This window comes from Capra hircus, chromosome 7 (genome assembly GCF_001704415.2).
Source record: "Capra hircus breed San Clemente chromosome 7, ASM170441v1, whole genome shotgun sequence".
NCBI classification, from domain to species: domain Eukaryota; kingdom Metazoa; phylum Chordata; class Mammalia; order Artiodactyla; family Bovidae; genus Capra; species Capra hircus.
Genome location: NC_030814.1, coordinates 8749521 through 8769230, shown reverse-complemented (window position 1 = coordinate 8769230; position 19710 = coordinate 8749521). Strand labels below are relative to the sequence as shown.

Below are 19710 nucleotides of genomic sequence, written 5' to 3'. Positions count from 1 at the left end.
TTCTCACTAGGAGGAAAATTCAGAAGGTTTCAGGAGTGAATAAAATGCTTAGGTTGTGTGCATATGTATTTTGATTATGTATTAGAACACATTGAATAATTAAACTTAAATATTTTAATGATATCTCATTTGCTATATCCTTGGAGGATAATTGTAACTCAGAAAAGAATTTCCCGTCTAGTGTGTTCTGTTTTTACATAACAAAGGCTGCCTTAATGAACCTTTATCTCACTACAATGTAATACCAATGGTAACGTTTTAAATATCAAAATGAAAGGGAGGATTTATCACAGTTTTATTCTTTTAGGCAAATTAATGCTACTTGGTCCACTTGTTTTTCTGATTTTATTTTATTTTTCTTGTTTCTAAAAAATTTTTATTGAAGTATAGTTGATTTACAATGTTGTGTTACTTTCTACTATACAGTGAGGTGAATCCACCATACTTACACATATATCCAATCCTTCTTGACATTCGGTTAAGATAAAACTTACTGATAAAAGTTGATAGCAAACAATTTTTTCTGATATTTTATTAAAAGAAGATGATATAATTACAGAGTTTCAGAAATAAAAATAGACCATCTTAAAGTCTAAATCAGAATGAAACAGTTAAAAGTATGTTTTTTAAATATCTTAAAACAACTCTGTGGTCTTATTCAAAATAAAGAGCATATGTGAGTACTCTACTATATTTATGGAGGAAAAAGTTTTATTTTTTTACCTTTATTGATCAAAGAATTTAAAGCATATTTTTCTGTTGTACTGGTGGCTCCGATGGTAAAGAATCCACCTGCGACGCAGGAGACCTGGGTTCAGTCCCTTAGTTGGGAAGATCCCCTGGAGAAGGAAATGGCAACCAACCCCAGTGTCCTTGCCTGGAGAATCCCAGGGACAAAGGAGCCTGGCGGGTTACAGTCCTGCGGAGTAACACAGCCTGCGGAGTCACAGAGTCAGAGAGACTGGGCAACGAACACTTCTTCACTTCACTTGTATTTAACACTATCATTCTTTCATCCCTGCCATTCAACTTTTCTTTTATCACAGATGAAGAAATCGTGAAATAAAATACAACATCCACCATGCCAAAGGAGCATAGTTAGTCCAGTATTTTGCTAGATGTGAGCCAGGGTGACCAGTCTAGAAGCTGCCTTCCCGGTCGGTATCCATCCCTGAATCAACCGAGTGCTCGTGTGTCGACCATTATGATACTGAAGACGACTAGCCAGTCAAGCATGGGCCATTAATTTTGAATGCGTTGATAGAGACATAAATTTCCCCCAATCATTTTGAAAGATAAAATGGTCAGGTTCCTTAAGGATGTTTTGAAATACTTCCAGACTGGTTATGGGATCCACTGATAATTTTATAATTTTATTTTCTCAAAGGAATTTTAGAAGGTTTAGTGATGACCTTGATATATTTTTAAGTAACAATGAATATGATCACTACTAAACCTGTACCTTTGTACTTTTATAAATAGTATATTTGAAGGCTTACGGTCCCGTTTTTTCCTATTTTTACCAAATCTTTAGGAATATGTCACTTCAAAAGAGGCAACAGTCCTTTGGTAGAATTACTGGACTGGAAGTACATTGTTTTCTTTATCCACAGAATTTTGCATGTTGTCATGAAATTCTTATATCATGATCCAAGTTTTTGTATCTTTATGACTTCTTCACTGTTTGAGAGATGCAATCGTATGATAATAGAAAGTTGTCAAAATGTGAAAGAAAAATTTTAAAAATTAATGCATATATACGGACTTAAAAATTCCATTTCAAAAGCTAAACAAATTGCATTTCAAAAGAATCACCTTTCAATAAGGTAATTCACATAATCTGTTTAGAAATAAATATTAAATTCAGCCGAATCAAGTAAATAGCAGTAAAATTGATTACTCATTTAGCAGTTAGTACTTGTGTAATACTAAGTAGTCATGTAGCATATTTCATCTTTAAAATGCTTTAGCAACAATAAGTTAAATTTCTTGTCAATACTAATAAGAATCTGTTTGTCTCATTTCAGTCCCAGGCACCAAGTTGGGTCTGCCATTTTATATTTGTTTGTTCTCGGAAAATGTCTGGCTGCTTCTGGAATATAAATAGCCTGTTCTTTACCTCCAGGGCCTGGTTTCTTTGGGCTCTTGGTTCCACAGATCTGCCTCTGTGTAGTTTCCTTAAGTCCTGCTTCACAAACTCGGCCATGACATAAAACACCCGTCAGTGCCAGCGTTCAGTAAATATTTCCTAATAATCCTGACGTCACAGTAGTAATTCCCTTGAAATATAAATTGTTATTCATAATAAGTAGTGTGCATTTCAAGTGACTTAGGTTAAGAGTTTAGTTCTGTTTTTGCTGAATGACAGAGTTTCTGTTTTTGCTCTTACTTTCTGCGTTAGAAAAAGTAAATTTGGGGCTTTTAGCCCTGTTTGTTGTTGTTATTATTCCTTACCTATGGCTCAGTGGCACAGAATCTGCCTTCTAGTGCAAGAGATGCAGGTTTGATCCCTGGATCAAGAAGATGCCTTGCAAAAGGAAATGGCAACCCACTCCAGTGTTCTTGCCTGGAGAATCCCAGGGACGGCGGAGCCTGGTGGGCTGCCGTCTATGGGTTCGCACAGGGTTGGGCAAGACTGAAGTGACTCAGCAGCAGTAGCCAGTATTTTTGCCTGGAAAATTACATGGACAAAGAAGCAGGGGCTACAGTCAATAGGGTTGCAAAGAGTTGGGCATGACTGAGCATGCATTTTTTTTTCCCTTGTTTTTCTTAACTCTTCAATGATAATTGTTACTAAAAATTCAACTTTTTGTTATGATATAAAGCAAGGTTAGGGCATATAATTTCAGTAATGGAGACAGAGGCGAATAAGATCAACTGGGCTTGCTTGGGCCTCACTTCCTTGGAGTGATACCCCTGGGATGGCACCCAGTGTGTCTCTCATGCCCAGAGGATCAGGGCCTCATCTTTTCTTCAGCTCTTATTTCATTTCCAGGGTGTAGTGCAAATCACTGTGGGAAACCTTGTAAAGAAGATTAAAAACTGAGGAAGAGCAAGCTAGTCTATAAGCACCTTGTTAAAATAAACCACTTCTTCCTAACCTCAAGACAGCAAGAAACAGTTTAATAGCAGTGAAATAAATTCACCACCTGTTTGTGCAGCAGTATCAAAGACTTCTAGCAAACATAAGAATGCTTTGATCCTTTTCAGCCAGAAGAAAATTATGAAGCTCAGCATTGATAGTTCATGGGGAGTTTGGGGACACTGATCAAAGAAAATTGTTATTATTATAGATGAGAAATTAAAATATCTGAATATAAGCTACTTCAGTACATCATACTTCTTTCAGTGGTGAATTTCATATTTAGAAATTCAAATATCTTATGATTAAGCTTTATTTTATTGTGGCTTCTGTACCCCAAAATAAAAGACATTAAAATGTTTTTCAGCAATTGTGTTTCTTTTGTTAATGGCTTTCAAATTATATAGTTGAGATGGATTCAGGGGGCAATGTATAGTGTATATTTTATAGAAGCCTCTAGATTACTATAAGCTCAACTGAGCAGAATTATATAAATGAAAGTTTTGACATTCTTTCATGATCTTTAAGAAAAATTCCTGTAAGTTTTTCAATTATGTAATAGTATTATATGACTATAGATTCCACTTTAAGTATTATAATTGTATAGCTGAGAGGCTTAAAGGCAAAGATAACAAAACTTTCATAATAGCAAGGGGTAATTTATTGTAAGGATTTTAACATTTGAAGTGGAAAACATAATCATTTGAAAATTTGTCTGCTATGGGAGAAAAAATGCTTCTGTGTAAATAGCACAAGAAGCAAAAGATAAAGTTAAGTGTTTTTGAATGAAAACGTAGACATTTCCTGTAGCTTTTTTACTTATCAAGAATGAGAATACGGATTTTGTAACTGCATATTTTGGATCTGTGCCAGGTTCATGTGCAGTTAATAACCCTTGCCTCTGAAGTCATAGGGAGGCATTTAGCAAAATATGTATTGAAGTGCTGCAGGAAAAACTGGCTAAGGACATGGAGGCATAAACAGGAAAAAAACAATCCCTACAAAAAGAGGACATCTCATTTTTAAAATTTATGTTGACTAGTTGCAAGAAAAACCAAAGGAAAGACCGCTCTGCACCTTCTGACCACATCCCTCTAAGCCCAGTGCCTGGCACTGAATATTTGCACTTAAATGTGACACCCTCCCACCCTTCATTGTATAGCAACTTCCTCTTAAAAGCAGGAGAAAATAATAATGCAAAGGCCCACAAAGGAAGCATTAACAAAGTAACGGAAAGATCTTTCAATTTTTACATTGGCCAATGATTCATACTTTACTGGAAAAAAAAAAAAAAAACCCAACTTTTGAAATCTGGTAATGTCTTGGATATTTCAAATTAGTTCTTTAAAACCTTCACTGAAGAGGAGGGTTTATTAGTTTTTGAATTGGCACGTTATAGAGATAGCCGATAAGTCCAGGCCCTCATCCCTTGCTGTGAGTTAGGACAGAAATCCCCACCTTGCTCAGTGACTGTAGTACCGGGTTCCTGGTCTCCCCAGCCAAACAGGAATGTTTAAAGGAAAAGTGTTTTGTGCTCTGCTTCTTACGCTGAATTCTTTTTTGCGTTCTGAGCTTATAAATAAATAAGATATCTGGTGGGCAAATGTGCCTCGTGAAAGGAGCCCCTCTACTGCTCTGACATCGTGGGTTTTGCTCTCCTGTGCTGCATGATAGTCTCTTGAAAACTTCCAAAGTGCATCCTTAGAACGAGAGGATGCGGGCTTCTGGGAACACAGGGATCTGTTTTCTCTTACATTAAAATATGCCAGCGCTGAATTTAGATACATGTGCTATGAAGTAACACTTGAATTAGTCAAAGCTGAGAAACTTAATTAAGAATAATGTCTCTTGCTTTTTCCCCCACGGAAATATTTACAGGCCTGAGCAATTGGATGACTAATGGACATATTTATAGGGCATCTGGTACAGATCATGGTAACCAAGAAATAAATAAATAAATAGAATTTGTTGCTGTTGGCAAGTTCTTATTGCAGTAGAATCATATGCTGAATGGTACCCTTGAGCTTGTTTAACGTATATATTCTAATAGGTACCCAGCCAATTTTGACTTCCTGGAGAAGGATACTTCAAATTGGCTCACATCTTAGAAGAGATGAATTCCAAACAAACCCACAGGCAGAGAATGCCATTCAGTTTCATGTGCCTTGTTAATGAAGCTGGTGCTCTTTAGTTGCTAAGTCGTGTGTGACTCGGTGACCCCATGGACTGCAGCCCGCCAGGCTCCTCTGTCCATGGGATTCTCCAGGCAAGAATCCTGGAGGGGGTTGCCAAGAGGGCCTTAAAAAAAAAAAATGAAGAGAACCTTAACAAAGAAGGAGAAAGACAATTAAAAAAAGAAGAAGGAAAGGGAAAGCAAAAAGAAAGGAAGAAAGAAAAGAAGCAGTAACTTGGTATATCTAAGTGTGGCAAGTGTTACGCTATGTTATGTTATGTGAGAGTGAAATTGATTTTCTTACATGAAGAAAGGGTACACCTCTGGGGTCACAACACAAATGACTCTAGGGTAGTTAGTAATGTTAATAAGAAAAATTGGCCAGGTGTAAAAAAAAAAACAAACAAAAAAAATGGACAGGCAACAAGATTGCACCTCAGGGCTGAGTGGCGGTTAAAACAGCTATTCTTGGCCTTAGGATCTGAGAATAAAGAGGGCGCCGTGGGGACCATGGGGACCATGGAGAAGGAGGCTCAGATTGCCAACTGTGCCAGGAAGGGAAGGCGCTGGGTTTAGCTAACTGTTCCCATGTGGGAGCGCGGGTCCAGGGATGCCGGATTTTACAGCTCTTCAAGAGACACGCTTTATGTGGAATCTTTTCATTTTGAAATGTTTACTCAGAATTCAAATTCAGGGGAAGAGCTAGGAAAAATTCGCTCAAGCCAAATAAAACCTCTTTGGGCACCAGATTTGGACCTTTGTCACAGATCTTCCGTTTGTCCTTTCTGAGTTAGCTAAATGAAGTATGTTTGTAAAGTTGTAGAGGAAGTGTTCCTGCTTCCTAACATCTGAATTAAAAAAAAAAAAGGCTAGGTAACATTTATAGCTGAATGGCTGTGGCGTCAGATTGCCTGTGGGTTATATTTTGGCTGTGTACCCTGGACAAGTTTACCAGTTCTCTCCATCTCTAGTTTTCACTTTAGCAAAATGGGAATGATAATGGTACAGATTTAACAGAGCTTCTGTCAGGATTCAGATAAGCTCATCTTTATATAGTGCTTATTAGTACAGTGCCTGGCATATAGTAATGGCTCGATAATCATTATTATTATGATGATGTCACAATAAAATGATATTCAGAGGATGTCCTTTCTGCTGTACTTGAAGAAAGCATCCTCTAGGAATGTGGAGAGGTAGTTTTATGTTAAAGAATATGAGTTAAGTCTGACATAAATCCCAGCAAGATCCTCTATGACCCACCTCCCAGAGTAATGGAAATAAAAACAAAAATAAACAAATGGGACCTAATTAAACTTAAGAAACTTTTGCACAATGAAGGAAACTATAAGCAAGGTGAAAAGACAGCCTTCAGAATGGGAGAAAATAATAGCAAATGAAACAACTGACAGTTGATCTCTAAAATATATAAGTAGCTCATGCAACTCAATACGAGAAAAATGAACAGCCCAATCAAAAAGTGAGCCAAAGAACCAAACAGACATTTCTCCAAAGAAGACAAACAGATGGCTAATAAACACATGAAAAGATGCTTAACATCACTTGTTATCAGAGAAATACAAATCAAAGCCACAATGATGTACCATCTCGTGCTGGTCAGAATGCCTGCTATCCAAAAGTCTACAAACTGTAAATGCTGGAGAGAGTGCAGAGAAAAGGGAATCCTCTTACACTGTTGGTGGGAATGCAAACTAGTATAGCCACTATGGAGAACAGTGTGGAGATTCCTTAAAAAACTGGAAATAAAACCGTCTTATGACCCAGCAATCCCACTGCTGGGCATACACACTGAGGAAACCAGAATTGAAAGAGACACGTGTACCCCAATGTTCGTCACAGAACTGTTTATAATAGGCAGGACATGGAAGCAACCTAGATGTCCATCAGCAGATGAATGGATAAGAAAGCTGTGGTACATATACACAATGGAATATTACTCAGCTATTAAAGAAAAATGCATTTGAGTCAGTGCTAATGAAGTGGATGAAACTGGAGCCTATTATACGGAGTGAAGTAAGTCAGAAAGAAAAGCACCGATACACTATATTAATGCATAGATATGGAATTTAGAAAGACAGTAATGACGACCCTGTATGAGAGACAGTGAAAGAGACACAGATGTAAAGAACAGACTTTCGGACTCTCTAAGAGAAGGTGAGGGTGGGATGATTTGAGAGAATAACATTGAAACGTATATTACCATATGTGAAATAGATGAGCAGTGTAAGTTCAATGCATGAAGCAGGGCACCCAAGGCCGGTGCTCTGGGACAACCCAGAGGGATGGGGTGGGAGGGAGGTGGGAGGGGCTTTCAGGACGGGGGGACACATGTGCACCTGTGGCTGATTCATGTCAATGTATGGCAGAAACCACCACAATATTACAATATTGTAAAGTAATTAGCCTCCAATTTAAATAAATCAATCAATTTTTTAAAAAATGATGTGAGTTAAGATAGATTCTGGAGTCTGCCAGCCAGGATTTGAATCCTTGTTCTACTGCAGTGTAACCAGAGCAAGTTAATTAATTTTCCTAAAGCTTTAGATCTCTTATCTATAAAATGGGAATAATAATTGGTACTTAAAAGTTATAAGAATTCAGTGAGATAATATGCATGAGGTCAATGCCTAGTGTGTAATCGATAAATGTTACTTTCTATTATGATTATTCTTTTCAAAATTATTGTATGAAAGGAAATGTATCACTTAAAAAACTTTGAGGTGTAGTTGGAGAAGGCAATGGCAACCCACTCTTGCCTGGAAAATCCCATGGATGGAGGAGACTGGTGGGCTGCAGTCCATGGGATCGCGAAGAGTTGGTCACAACTGAGCGACTTCAGTTTCACTTTTCTCTTTGATGCATTGGAGAAGGAAATGGTAACCCACTCCAGTGTTCTTGCCTGGAGAATCCCAGGGATGGGGGAGCCTGGTGGGCTGCTGTCTATGGGGTCACACAGAGTCAGACACGACTGAAGTGACTTAGCAGTAGCAGCAGCAGTTGATTTACAATGATTCAGGTGTAATTATATCATTTTATTTAAAATTAAGCTTTATCTTAATGAACCATTTTATAGCAGTTGTTTTCAACCAGGGTGATTTTTTATTTGACCTTCCAGAAGACATTTAGCAATGTCTGGAGACATTTTTGGTTGTTAGTACTGCAGGAAATACAACTGGAATCTAGCGGGTAGAGTCCTGAAATGCTGCTAAATGTCTCAGGATGCACACGACAGTCCCCTGCCACAAACAGTTATTCATTCCGAAATGTTGCTAATGCTGAGCTTGGGAAACTACATTACAGCTGTAACTACCATAAAATTTAGTTTGTAAAGTTCTTGCCAAGCAAAAGGAGTGCTAGTTGTATTTCAAAATATGGCCTAAACTCAGCAATTGACACATAAATTGAAATCTGTAGAATTACATTCAATATTTTAAATATAAATTTGTATGTATACAAATACCCCTATTTTCTTCTGGTTACAAAAATGATATAATCTTGTGAAAGTTAAAAGAATGCAAAAGCATATAAATGGGTAGTGAACAACCCCTCCTTGCCTTTTTTTTTAAAGTATGGTTAAAAAAAACCCCTATGATTGAAAACCATCGGAAATCGAATTGAGATACATTACTTCAGAATTTTATTTTAAACTTTTTATTTTGTATTGGGGTATAACTGATTAACAATGTTGTGATAGTTTCAGGTGAACAGTGAAGGGACTGAGCCATACATATGCATATATCCATTTTCCCTCAAAGTCCCCTCCTATCCAGGCTGCCAAGTACCACTGAGCAGAGTTCCATGTGCTATACTGCAGGCCCTTGTTGGTTATCCATTTTAGATACAGTGATGTGTACATGTCCATCCCAGACTCCCTAACTATCCCTTCCCCCTCTTTAAGTCTACTTCAGCATTTTAAATACATGTGTATACTGTTCTATAATTAGATTTTTCAAAGGTAATATTTTACTTTTCTCTTCCTGAATAATTCAGTCCTACAGCTGTTATGTGGGGCAGGCAAAGTAGGCATTCAGGACAGGTGACCTGGCATGGGATATAGAGTTCACCTGAAGTAAGGAGGAAATCAGTGTTGGAGCTGATGGCCTGGTTGGAGGGCCATGGCCCAACAGGCTGAGGAGGGCACCCATGTGTGTAGGCAGTCCAGTGTAAAGTATCAGCAAAGGCCAAGTGGAATGAAAAACACAAGGAGCAAGCCTAAAGGGGTGACAACTGAGGTAATTCAGGCATCAAAGTAAGTGATGTAAATAAAGTTAGTAACAGATTAAAACCCATTGAATAAAATAGGAAACTTTGTGTGCATTATGAATAACAGATAAATGAATATAATGAAAGTCTGATGAGAAATGGAATATTTGTAAGTCAAAAAATAACCTCTCCATTAAATCAGTATTAATTCAAAAGGAAAAAATGGTAACTTGATAGTGGAAAAGCCTGGAAGCCATCACCTTAATTATATGATCAAAGTTAACATGATCAGTAATGAGACAAATCAGAATTGCAAGCCACATAATAAGATGCTCATCTCCTAGTATTCATGCCCTGGAGTAGTCTTCATCCACAATGAGGTCGGCTGACTTGTAGAATGGATAGCATATTACAGAAATGGTGGTATGTGCCTTCTGATGCTAAGTCTCAAAAGGTATTGCTTATTTTGGGAGAAGTCATTGTAAAGGCACTCTAGTAGCCCTAGAGAGAGGGCCACATGGTGAGGAGATGTTTTTACCATCATGCAATCGAATCCCCTCCAGCCCCACTCAGGCCTTCAGATGACTGCAGTCTGTGCTAACATCTTGCTTGCATCCTCGTGAGAGAATTACCCAGCTAAGCTACTTCTTCATCCAAGGCACAGAAACTTTGCAAAAGAATGTTAATTGTTTTCAACGATTAAGGTTTGGGGTAATTTGATATGCCACAATGGGCAACTAATATAGATGCAGTGAGAAGAGAATAGCGTCACTTCCATGATATTCCTGCCAGAGATGCACAACCTGAATCTAGTCCTAATAAGCAGAAAACAAACACTAATTGAGAGACCTTTTTCAAAATAACTACCCTGCAATCTTCAGTAGAGTCACACACACAAAAGTTAAAGACAGAAACTGTCCTGGAGTGAAGGAGACTCTATAGAGACTTGACAACGTTACTTGCAATGCTTGATTCTGAACTTGATTCTTTCCCTATAAAAGTGAAAGTGAAGTCGCTCAGTTGTGTCCGACTCTTTGAGACCCCATGGACTGTAGCCTATCAGGCTCCTCCGTCCATGGGATTTTCCAGGCAAGAGTGCTGGAGTGGATTGCCATTTCCTTCTCCAGGGAACCTTCCTGACCCAGGAATCGAACCCAGGTCTCCCGCATTGCAGGCAGACGCTTTACCGTCTGAGCCACAGGGGAAGCCCATTATTGGGACAGTTGACAAAGTTTGGAGATGAAGGAGTAGATGATAGTAATATGTCACTATGAATACTTTGATGACTATTGTGGTTATACAGAGGATGTACTTTAGGAAATGTAGACACTAAAGAATTCAGGAGTGATGAGGCCTCAGGTTAGCAATTGAATACTCCCAAATGGTTAAGAAAAAAAAAAAAAGCTTTTGTACTGTTTGCAACATTTCTGTAAGTTTGAGATTGCTTAAACATTTTTTATTATGTAGAAAGAAAACAGTGTCATAGAATGTGACCTTGCCTATAAAAAATAGACTCATCTGTCCTTTCCAAGGGATGTTACAACCCACCCCTCAAATTTTACCGATGTCCTATTGATGGACATTTAAATTGATTCCCGTTCTTTGCTATTATAAACATCCAGTTATCTGTTATTATAAACAATGCTAGTAAATATCCTTACAAATATATTTGTGCCCTTGGTTCAATATTTGCCCAAGAATAAATCTCTGGAGTTGAATTCCTAAGTGAATGGATATGCATACTTTAATCAGTTTAATGATAAGTCATTGTAGGAAACCACATAAAATCTCCTTAAAAGAAAACAAAATTTATAATTTGGTCATTATTTTCATTTGTTCTTCTCCCCACTAGAAAGTAATCTCTGTTGGAGTGGAAACTTTTATCTGTCTTGATTATCACCATTCCCACCATTAAGATAGTCCTAGGCATTAAATAAATGTTAATATTTGTTCCAACAAGAACAATAGCAAACGTTTATTGTGTGTCTAGCATTATTCTAAGGAAATAAATTCATTTATTCATTGTAACAAGCCTATGAGATAAATGGTAGGAGTATTCCCATTTTGCAGATGAGGAAACTGAGGCAAACAGAGGCTAAGTACTTGCCCAGTTTCACTGGGCTAGTCAACAGTGGAGGCAAGAGTCCAGGCTGTGTTTCTGCAGTTTACAAGTTGTTGTTGTTGAGTCACTAGGTTGTGTCTGACTCTCTTTGACCCCACGGACTGCAGCACGCCAGTCCTGTCCTTCACTATCTCCCAGAGTTAGCTCAAATTCCTCGATGATACTATCTGTTAGAGGCTGTTGGCCTCTATGCTGTAATGGTTCTCTCTAGTTGATAAATGAATCAATAAGTGAATGGCCAATATTTTTATTTGATTCTTTGAACAATTACTCATTTAAACTATCGTTTTGGATTTTCTTTTCTTCATTTCAAATAAAACTGGAAAAGAATGGACTGCTTACTTTGTAAAAGCCAAATTAGCCTTATGGTCCTCTGTACTAGGCTGTACTTACCACATAACAGTACTGTTCCTGGAATTAATATTTGTAGAAGTATAAACTATACATCATTCTTACTAAGAATTTATTTATAATGTGCAAACAGAGCTCTGTATTACAAATAAGATAGTAAATCTGGGTCTGCAGCTTAAGTCTAGGAGGCAGAACTTTTCCTACTTGCTTGTCAGATATTCCCTGCTCCCCATTGGAGCTCTGTGCACTGTTCATGAAATACACACTCCCCATCTCCCATGGCATAAACCCAACCTCACTGTAAGTGCTTGGTCAGAACCACCCTCTTCCACCGAAGACTGTTTTACCTATCTCTTTTCTCCTACCATCCTCTTGAAGGTTGAATTGATCTTTCTTTCCTCAAAATTCTGAGTCTCTATTATAGTAGGGATTCTCTGGTGGCTCAGATGGTAAAGCATCTGCCTGCAACTCAGGACACCCAGCTTTGATGCCTGGGTTGGGAAGATCCCCTGGAGAAGGGAATGGCAACTCACTCCAGTATTCTCACCTGGAGAATTCCATGGACAGAAGAGCATGGGGGGCTAGAGTCCATGGGGTTGCAAAGAGTTAGACACAACTGAGTGACAAACTCTTTCACTTTTATACTACTCTCACAGGAATGCTACATTCTAACTATACTTTATATTATTTGTGTCAAGTCCTCATCTCCCTTCACATAAGTTCAGTCGCTCAGTCATGTCTAACTCTTTGCAACCCCATGGACTGCAGCACGCCAGGCCTCCCTGTCTATCACCAACTCCCGGAGTTGACTCAAACTCATGTCCATTGAGTCGGTGATGCCATCCAACCATCTCATCCTCTGTTGTCCCCTTCTCCTCTTGCCTTCAATTTTTCCCAGCATCAGGGTCTTTTCAAATGAGTCAGTTCTTCGCATCAGGTGGCCAAAGCATTGGAGTTTCAGCTTCAGCATCAGTCCTTCCAATGAACATTCAGAATTGATTTCCTTTAGGATGGACTGGTTGGATCTCCTTGCAGTCCAAAGGACTCTCAAGAGTCTTCTCCAACACCACAGTTCAAAAGCACCAACTTTTCAGTGCTTAGCTTTCTTTATGGTTCAACTCTTACATCCGTACGTGATGACTGGAAAAACCATAGCTTTGACTGGACAGACCTTTGTCAGCAAAGTAACGTCTCTGCTGTTTAATATGCTGTCTATGTTGGTCATAGCTTTTCTTATAAGGAGCAAGTGTGGTTTAATTTCATGGCTGCAATCACCATCTGCAGTGATTTTGAAGCCCAAGAAAACAAAGCCTGTCACTGTTTCCATTGTTTCCCATCTATTTGCCATGAAGTGATGGGACCGGATGCCATGATCTTAGTTTTTTGAGTGTTGAGTTTTAAGCCATCTTTTTCACTCTCCTCTTTCACTTTCATCAAGAGGCTCTTTAGTTCATCTTCACTTTCTGCCATAAGGGTGGTGTCATCTGCATACCTGAGGTTATTGATATTTCTCCCAGCAGTCTTGATTCCAGCTTGTGCTTCATCCAGCCTGGCATTTCACATGATGTACTCTGCATATATGTTAAATAAGCAGGGTGACAATATACAGCCTTGACGTACTCCTCTTTTCTTATTTGGAACCAGTCTGTTGTTCCATGTTCAGTTCTAACTGTTGCTTCTTGACCTGCATACACATTTCTCAGGAGACAAATCAGGTGGTTTGGTATTCCCATCTCTTGAAGAATTTTCCAGTTTGTTGTCATCCACACAGTCAAAGGCTTTAGCATAATCAGTGAAGCAGAAGTAGATGTAATTCTGGAATTCTCTTGCCTTTTCTATGATCCAAGGCATGTTGGCAACTTGAATTTTGGTTCCTCTGCCTTTCGTAAATCCAGTTTGATCATTTACAAGTCCTCGGTTCATATACTGTTGAAGCCTGGCTTGAAGAATTTTGAGCATTGCTTTGCTAGCGTGTGACGACAGAGGATGAGATGGTTGGGTGGCATCACCGATTCAATGGACATGAGTTTGAGTAAACTCCGGGAGTTGGTGATGGACAGGGAGGCCTGGTGTGCTGCAGTACATGGTGTTGCAAAGGGTTGGACACAACTGAGCAACTGAACTGAACTGAACTGAACTGACATAAGTGCAATTGTGCAGTAGTTTGAAGATTTTTTGGCATTGCCTTTCTTTGCGATTGGAATGAAAACTGACATTTTCCAGTCCTGTGGCCACTGCTGAGTTTTCCAAATTTGCTGGTATATTGAGCACAGCACTTTCACAGCATCATCTTTTAGGATTTGAACTAGCTCAGCTGGAACTGCATCACCTTCACTAGTTTTGTTTGTGGTGATACTTCCTAAGGCCCACTTGACTTCACACTCCAGGATGCCTGGCTCTAGGTGAGTGATCACACCATTGTGGTTATCTGGGTCATTAAAATCTTTTTTGTATAGTTCTTCTGTGTATTCTTGCCACCTCTTCTAATATCTTCTGCTTCTTTTAGGTCCATATCATTTCTGTCCTTTATTGTGCCCATCTTTGCATGAAATGTTCCCTTGACATCTAATTTTCTTCAAGAGATCTCTGGTCATTCCCATTCTATTATTTTCCTCTATTTCTTTGCATTGATCACTGAGGAAGGCTTTCTTATCTCTCTTTGCTATTCTTTGGAACTTTGCATTCAGATGCTTCTATCTTTCCTTTTCTCCTTTGCCTTTCGCTTCTCTTTTCTCAGCTATTTGTAAGGCCTCCTCAGACAATCATTTTGCTTTTTTGCATTTCTTTTTCTTGGAGTCGGTTTTGATCACTGCCACCTGTACAATGTTATGAACCTCCGTCCATAGTTCTTCAGGCACTCTGTCTATCAGATCTAATCCCTTGAATCTGTTTGTCACTTCCACTGTATAATCGTCAGTGATTTGATTTAGGTCATACCTGAATGGCCTAGTAGTTTTCCCTATTTTCTTCAATTTAAGTCTGAATTTTGTAATAAGGAGTTCATGATCTGAGCCACAGTCAGCTCCTGGTCTTGTTTTTGCTGACTTTAGAGAACTTCATCTTTGGTTGCAAGGAATACAATTAACCTGACTTTGGTATTGACCATCTGGTGATATCCATATGTAGAGTCATCACTTCTGTTGTTGGAAGAGGGTGTTTGCTATGAATAGTGCATTCTCTTGGGAAAACTCTGTTAGCCTTTGCCCTGCTTACCTGTTACTCCATGTATCTCTTGACTTTTACTTTTGCATTCCAGTCCCTTTTGATGAAGAAGACATCTTTTTTTGGGTGTTAGTTCTAGAAGGTCTTGTAGTTCATCATAGAACCATTCAACTGCAGCTTCTTCAGCATTACTGGTCAGGGCATAGACTTGGATTACCATGAAATTGAATGGTTTGTCTTGGAAATGAACAGAGATCATTTTGTCTTTTTGAGACTGCCCCCAAGTACTGCATTTTGGACTCTTTTGTTGACTATAAGGGCTACTCCATTTCTTCTAAGAGATTCTTGCCTGCAGTAGTAAATATAGTGGTCACCTGAATTAAATCCACCCATTCCCATCCATTTTAGTTCACTGATTCCTACAATGTCGATGTTCAATCTTGCCATCTCCTGTTTGACCACTTCCAATTTACCTTGAGTCATGGAGGTAACATTCCAGGTTCCTGTGCACTACTGTTCTTTACAATATCTGACTACTTCCATCACCAGTCACATCCACAACTGGGTGTTGCTTTTGCTTTGGCTCTGTCTCTTCATTCTTTCTGGAGTTATTTCTCCACTGATATCCAGTAGCATATTGGGCACCTTCCAACCTGGGGAGTTCATCTATCAGTGTCATATCTTTTTGCCTTTTCATACCATTCATGGGGTTCTCAAGGCAAGAATGCTGAAGTGAATCATCTCCGTTAATAGAATATATTCTCCTTTAGTTTTATTCATTTTCGAAAACCCCAACACATACTATTTTGTACAAAAAGTGAAATTAAAGCATTTTTTTAATTGTTGTTTAGTTGTTAAGTCACATCCATCTCTTTTGAGACCTGATAGACTGTAGCCCACTGTCCACAGGCTTCTCTGTCCATGAGATATCCCAGGCAAGAATACTGGAGTGGATTGCCATTTCCTTTTCCAAGGGGTCTTCTGGACCCAGCAATCACACCCAAGTCTCCTGCATTGGCACACAAGTTCTTTTCCAGTGAGCTACCTGGGAAGCCCCATGTTTTGATTAGAGAATGAATTATATCAAAGAACTCTATTTTGAATTTTTTCAATCCTAAAACTACTAGGATTTGAATATTATGTATACATATATATATATTTGTTGTTGTTGATGATACATGCATACACACACACATACATTTCACAGTCATCAGGCATTGTAAAATAAGAAATAGAAAGGTTAGACATGATGTTTTTCATATGATGATTTGTATTTTGTCTTTAGTTTACAAAATGTCAAGAACCAAGAAGCATAATTAGCTTTCATTTCTGTAAGACGTTTTTTTCCATTCATGGCTGCCAATACCAACTTTGCTTTTACCCACAACTTCAGTTCCCTTTTCTTTCAGTGGGTGGTTCAGGGACATCAAAGGTAATAAAATCAAAGAAATAAGTGGAATCTTTTTTCAAACACTAGTAGTTAAGGATGTGTTCCTGCTAAAGAATGTTAATACTAAATTTGTTTTCAAGTGTTTGTATAATTCTATATCTCCCTGCCAACTAGAAGAAGGACTGTCCTTGAATCCTGTTCTGCATGAAATAGAAAAAATATAATCCCTTCTTCACATATATTTAAAGAGGAAAAGAACTTGGGGAATGTTAAGCATTGTCATTTCATAGGACTGTATTTCATTGTAAACAAAAGCAATTGCATAGCCTTCAGGCAGTTGTTTCTCTTCTTTCCTTTACCCACAAGATTGGACAAAGCTAAAGGCTTTTGTTCCGAAAGCTCACACAGCAAGCCAAAGAGAAAGTTCAAACAAATATCATCAGTCTTTTAAAAATGTCATTGCTTATGTAAATTAACTGTGGTCCTTGGTTGCTGGGGAGCCTCAAGCATCCTTACTTAGGTTGGATAGTCAATCATGTTTTATTTATAGTTTATGTAACCTATGTTTCTTTTAGAAAGCAATGACCGTGAACTCTTCTAATTTCAAGTTTAGGTCATACTTTCTGTTTGTCTTAGTTTACTTTTTGTTTGATTTTTTGTTTGTTTTGTTTAGATTAGATTCACTCTCTTGTGATTTCCAGGGAATGATTTAGATGCTAATTTATTATTGTGGAGCACTTCTGTAAGATCTTACTGATTTTTTTTTTTTACCATTATTCATCTGGCCAGTGGATTTATTTGTGACTCAGAACTTAAAGAAATCTTTTCCTTTAAAGTATTTTCCTATAAAGTATCTTTATATTGTGAATGATACATTTTAAAATAACACCTTGCTAAAATATACATACTTGATACACAGTCTGAAATATATTCAGAATAAGAGTAAAGTCAAAACACACACCTTTTAAAATTTAGCCTAATTGAGTCCTCTTCACAAAATGTTGAGATATTGCATTAGTTCTGTATGGCCTGATGTTTATATTGTTTTAGATCATACTCTCTGTATATAAAATTCATGTGGGGGTCGGCTGAGATTCTCCTTACTGCTTCTAATTGCATTGCACTATAAGTCTCCAAACTTTATTCAGGAATGAATATCTTTTGGGAGGCATGCCTTCTAAGTAAGGAATTACTATTTGTATGTTAGATGCAGGATTTTTAAATAGGTGCTTACATTTCATATTTGGTGTTAGCTATAGATATTTGATTTGTTTTAAAAATGATTCTGAGAACTTCAGTGATTACTTCTGTGACGATCATTCCTGGCAGGGGTTATCTTTCTCCTCAGATGTGTGATGTGTGTGTATATATATGTATGTATATATAGATAGATAGATAGATAGATATGAACATGCCTTTGTTCTCAAGGTCTTCTCCTATCTGATTACTCTTGTATATAAACTCTCCTTTAGTTTCTTTTTTTTCCTTTCTTTTCTTTTGCCTTAGCCTGTCATTTGTATGAAAAACTTTGTTACATTCAAGAACCAAGAAGCATAATTAGCTTTCATGTCTATAAGACCCTTTTCTCCATTCGTGGCTGCCAATAGCAACTTTGCTTTACCCACAACTTCAGTTCCCTTTTCTTTTAGTGGGTGGTTCAGGGGCATCAAAAGTAATACAATGAAAGAGGTATTAAGTGCAGATATTAAAACCAGCAGAGGTATCAAGTGCATTTTCCATTCTTGAAGGGAGTGAGTGACATAGCAAGTGAAGAGAAGAAATCCGGAGGCAGGGGTGAATGTGAGGGGAAAGGGGCGGGTGGGGCGGTGGGGACGAAGTCGCAGAGAAGAGGAGAAGAGCGGGTGTGAGAGAGGAGAAAGCAGGAAAAGGCAGAACTGGGGGGCTAAGGGGGTTTGTGAAATCTGAAGGAGGGCGGGTTTGGGGGCGGGGGGAGGTCAACAGACCCGCATTTTCACCAGGCTTGGGCTCAAGCTTGCGGAGCGACGAACGGATGAAAGCACCTCAGCTGGGATTTGCTGAGGGGACGCACGTCGTCATGTGTTTAGTCATCCATTATCTGCTTCTATTTTCTGCAGGTTCCGGACGATGACTGACGCGGGTTTGTGTGGGAGCCCTCCCCGCCCCTGTCCCGCCCGAGCGATAAGCATCCCGCGCGTCTAACTCGCCGCCCCCCGCCGCCGGCTCTGAGGGGAGGCGCGCTTCCGCTCGCGGACCTGACAGAAGTCCCGGCTTCCCGCGGGCGCTGAGCGCGCGCGGCGCTGCTGTGTGGCTGCCGCGGGGACGCCCGCCGCGCCCCGGGCCATGAAGTAGTGGCTGCCGGCGGCGCCGCGGCCCGGTCCTCCCGGCGCTCCTCCCGCCCGCCCGGCGCCGCGCCGTCCGGTCCTCCCGGCCGGGCCGGAGCGCCGAGGACATGGCTGGCTTTCGGAGCCTGCTAGTTCTCCTCCTCGTGTTTCCCAGCGGCTGTGTGGGCTTCCGAAGCCCACTTTCTGTCTTTAAGAGGTGGGTGTTTGTTTTTTTGTTTTTGTTTATTTATTTCTAAACAGGCGACATGTGGTTTGGATGGTTTCTGTGCATGCTGTTGAAAAAAAAAAAAAAGGAAGAGTGTTGGAGAAATATACGTGGTTGATTCACTTGGCCGCAATCCTTGGGAATTTTGACACAGTTAAACTTCTTGTAAAAGTTCCCCCTTACAGAAAAAAAAAAAAAGCCCCCTCGCCTCCACCCCCCCTGTCCTCTATAGCCAAACTGTCCTGGCTTTCAGAACTCCCAATTAGAAGTTGTGATTTCCAATACTCATCACTCCCTCTTGGGGAGACAATTTGAGAAAGTACAATATCGTCATTTAGGTTGGAATGCCTTCTCGTTTGTAACAGCCTGAAGAATGAGATATAAAGGTAGGTAACTGGTGGGGAGAAGCAGATCACAGACTGTAAGAGCTCACAAGAAAGCATTGAGCCGTATATACTCTTCATAATTACCATGTTAAATATTTATGCACTTGTATATTTGTAATTCACATCACAGGCTCCCCACCGCCAGGACCCCCCGCCACCCCGCCATCATAAAACTCTGCCTTCTAGCGATGTTATTGTTGGTTTTTTTGTTTCTGACTAGTAATATCGGACACTCATAAAAGGAGTCACAAAATTTTTTACTGGCTTTTAGTAATATTTCTGCCTTGAGAAGAT

At 39.2% G+C, this 19710-nt stretch overlaps 1 protein-coding gene across 10 annotated transcripts in view; it reads left to right on the top strand.

The window, feature by feature from the left end:
• Positions 1 to 19710, top strand: part of PAM (peptidylglycine alpha-amidating monooxygenase) — a 323067-nt gene that overhangs the window by 129910 nt on the left and 173447 nt on the right. For all 10 annotated transcript variants that reach the window (XM_018049999.1, XM_018049998.1, XM_018050006.1 and 7 more), the window contains exon 3: positions 18598 to 19021. In XM_018049999.1, coding sequence (XP_017905488.1) covers positions 18933 to 19021 — 89 coding nt within the window. In that variant the 5' untranslated portion in view covers positions 18598 to 18932. The remainder of the gene's footprint in view (positions 1 to 18597; positions 19022 to 19710) is intronic.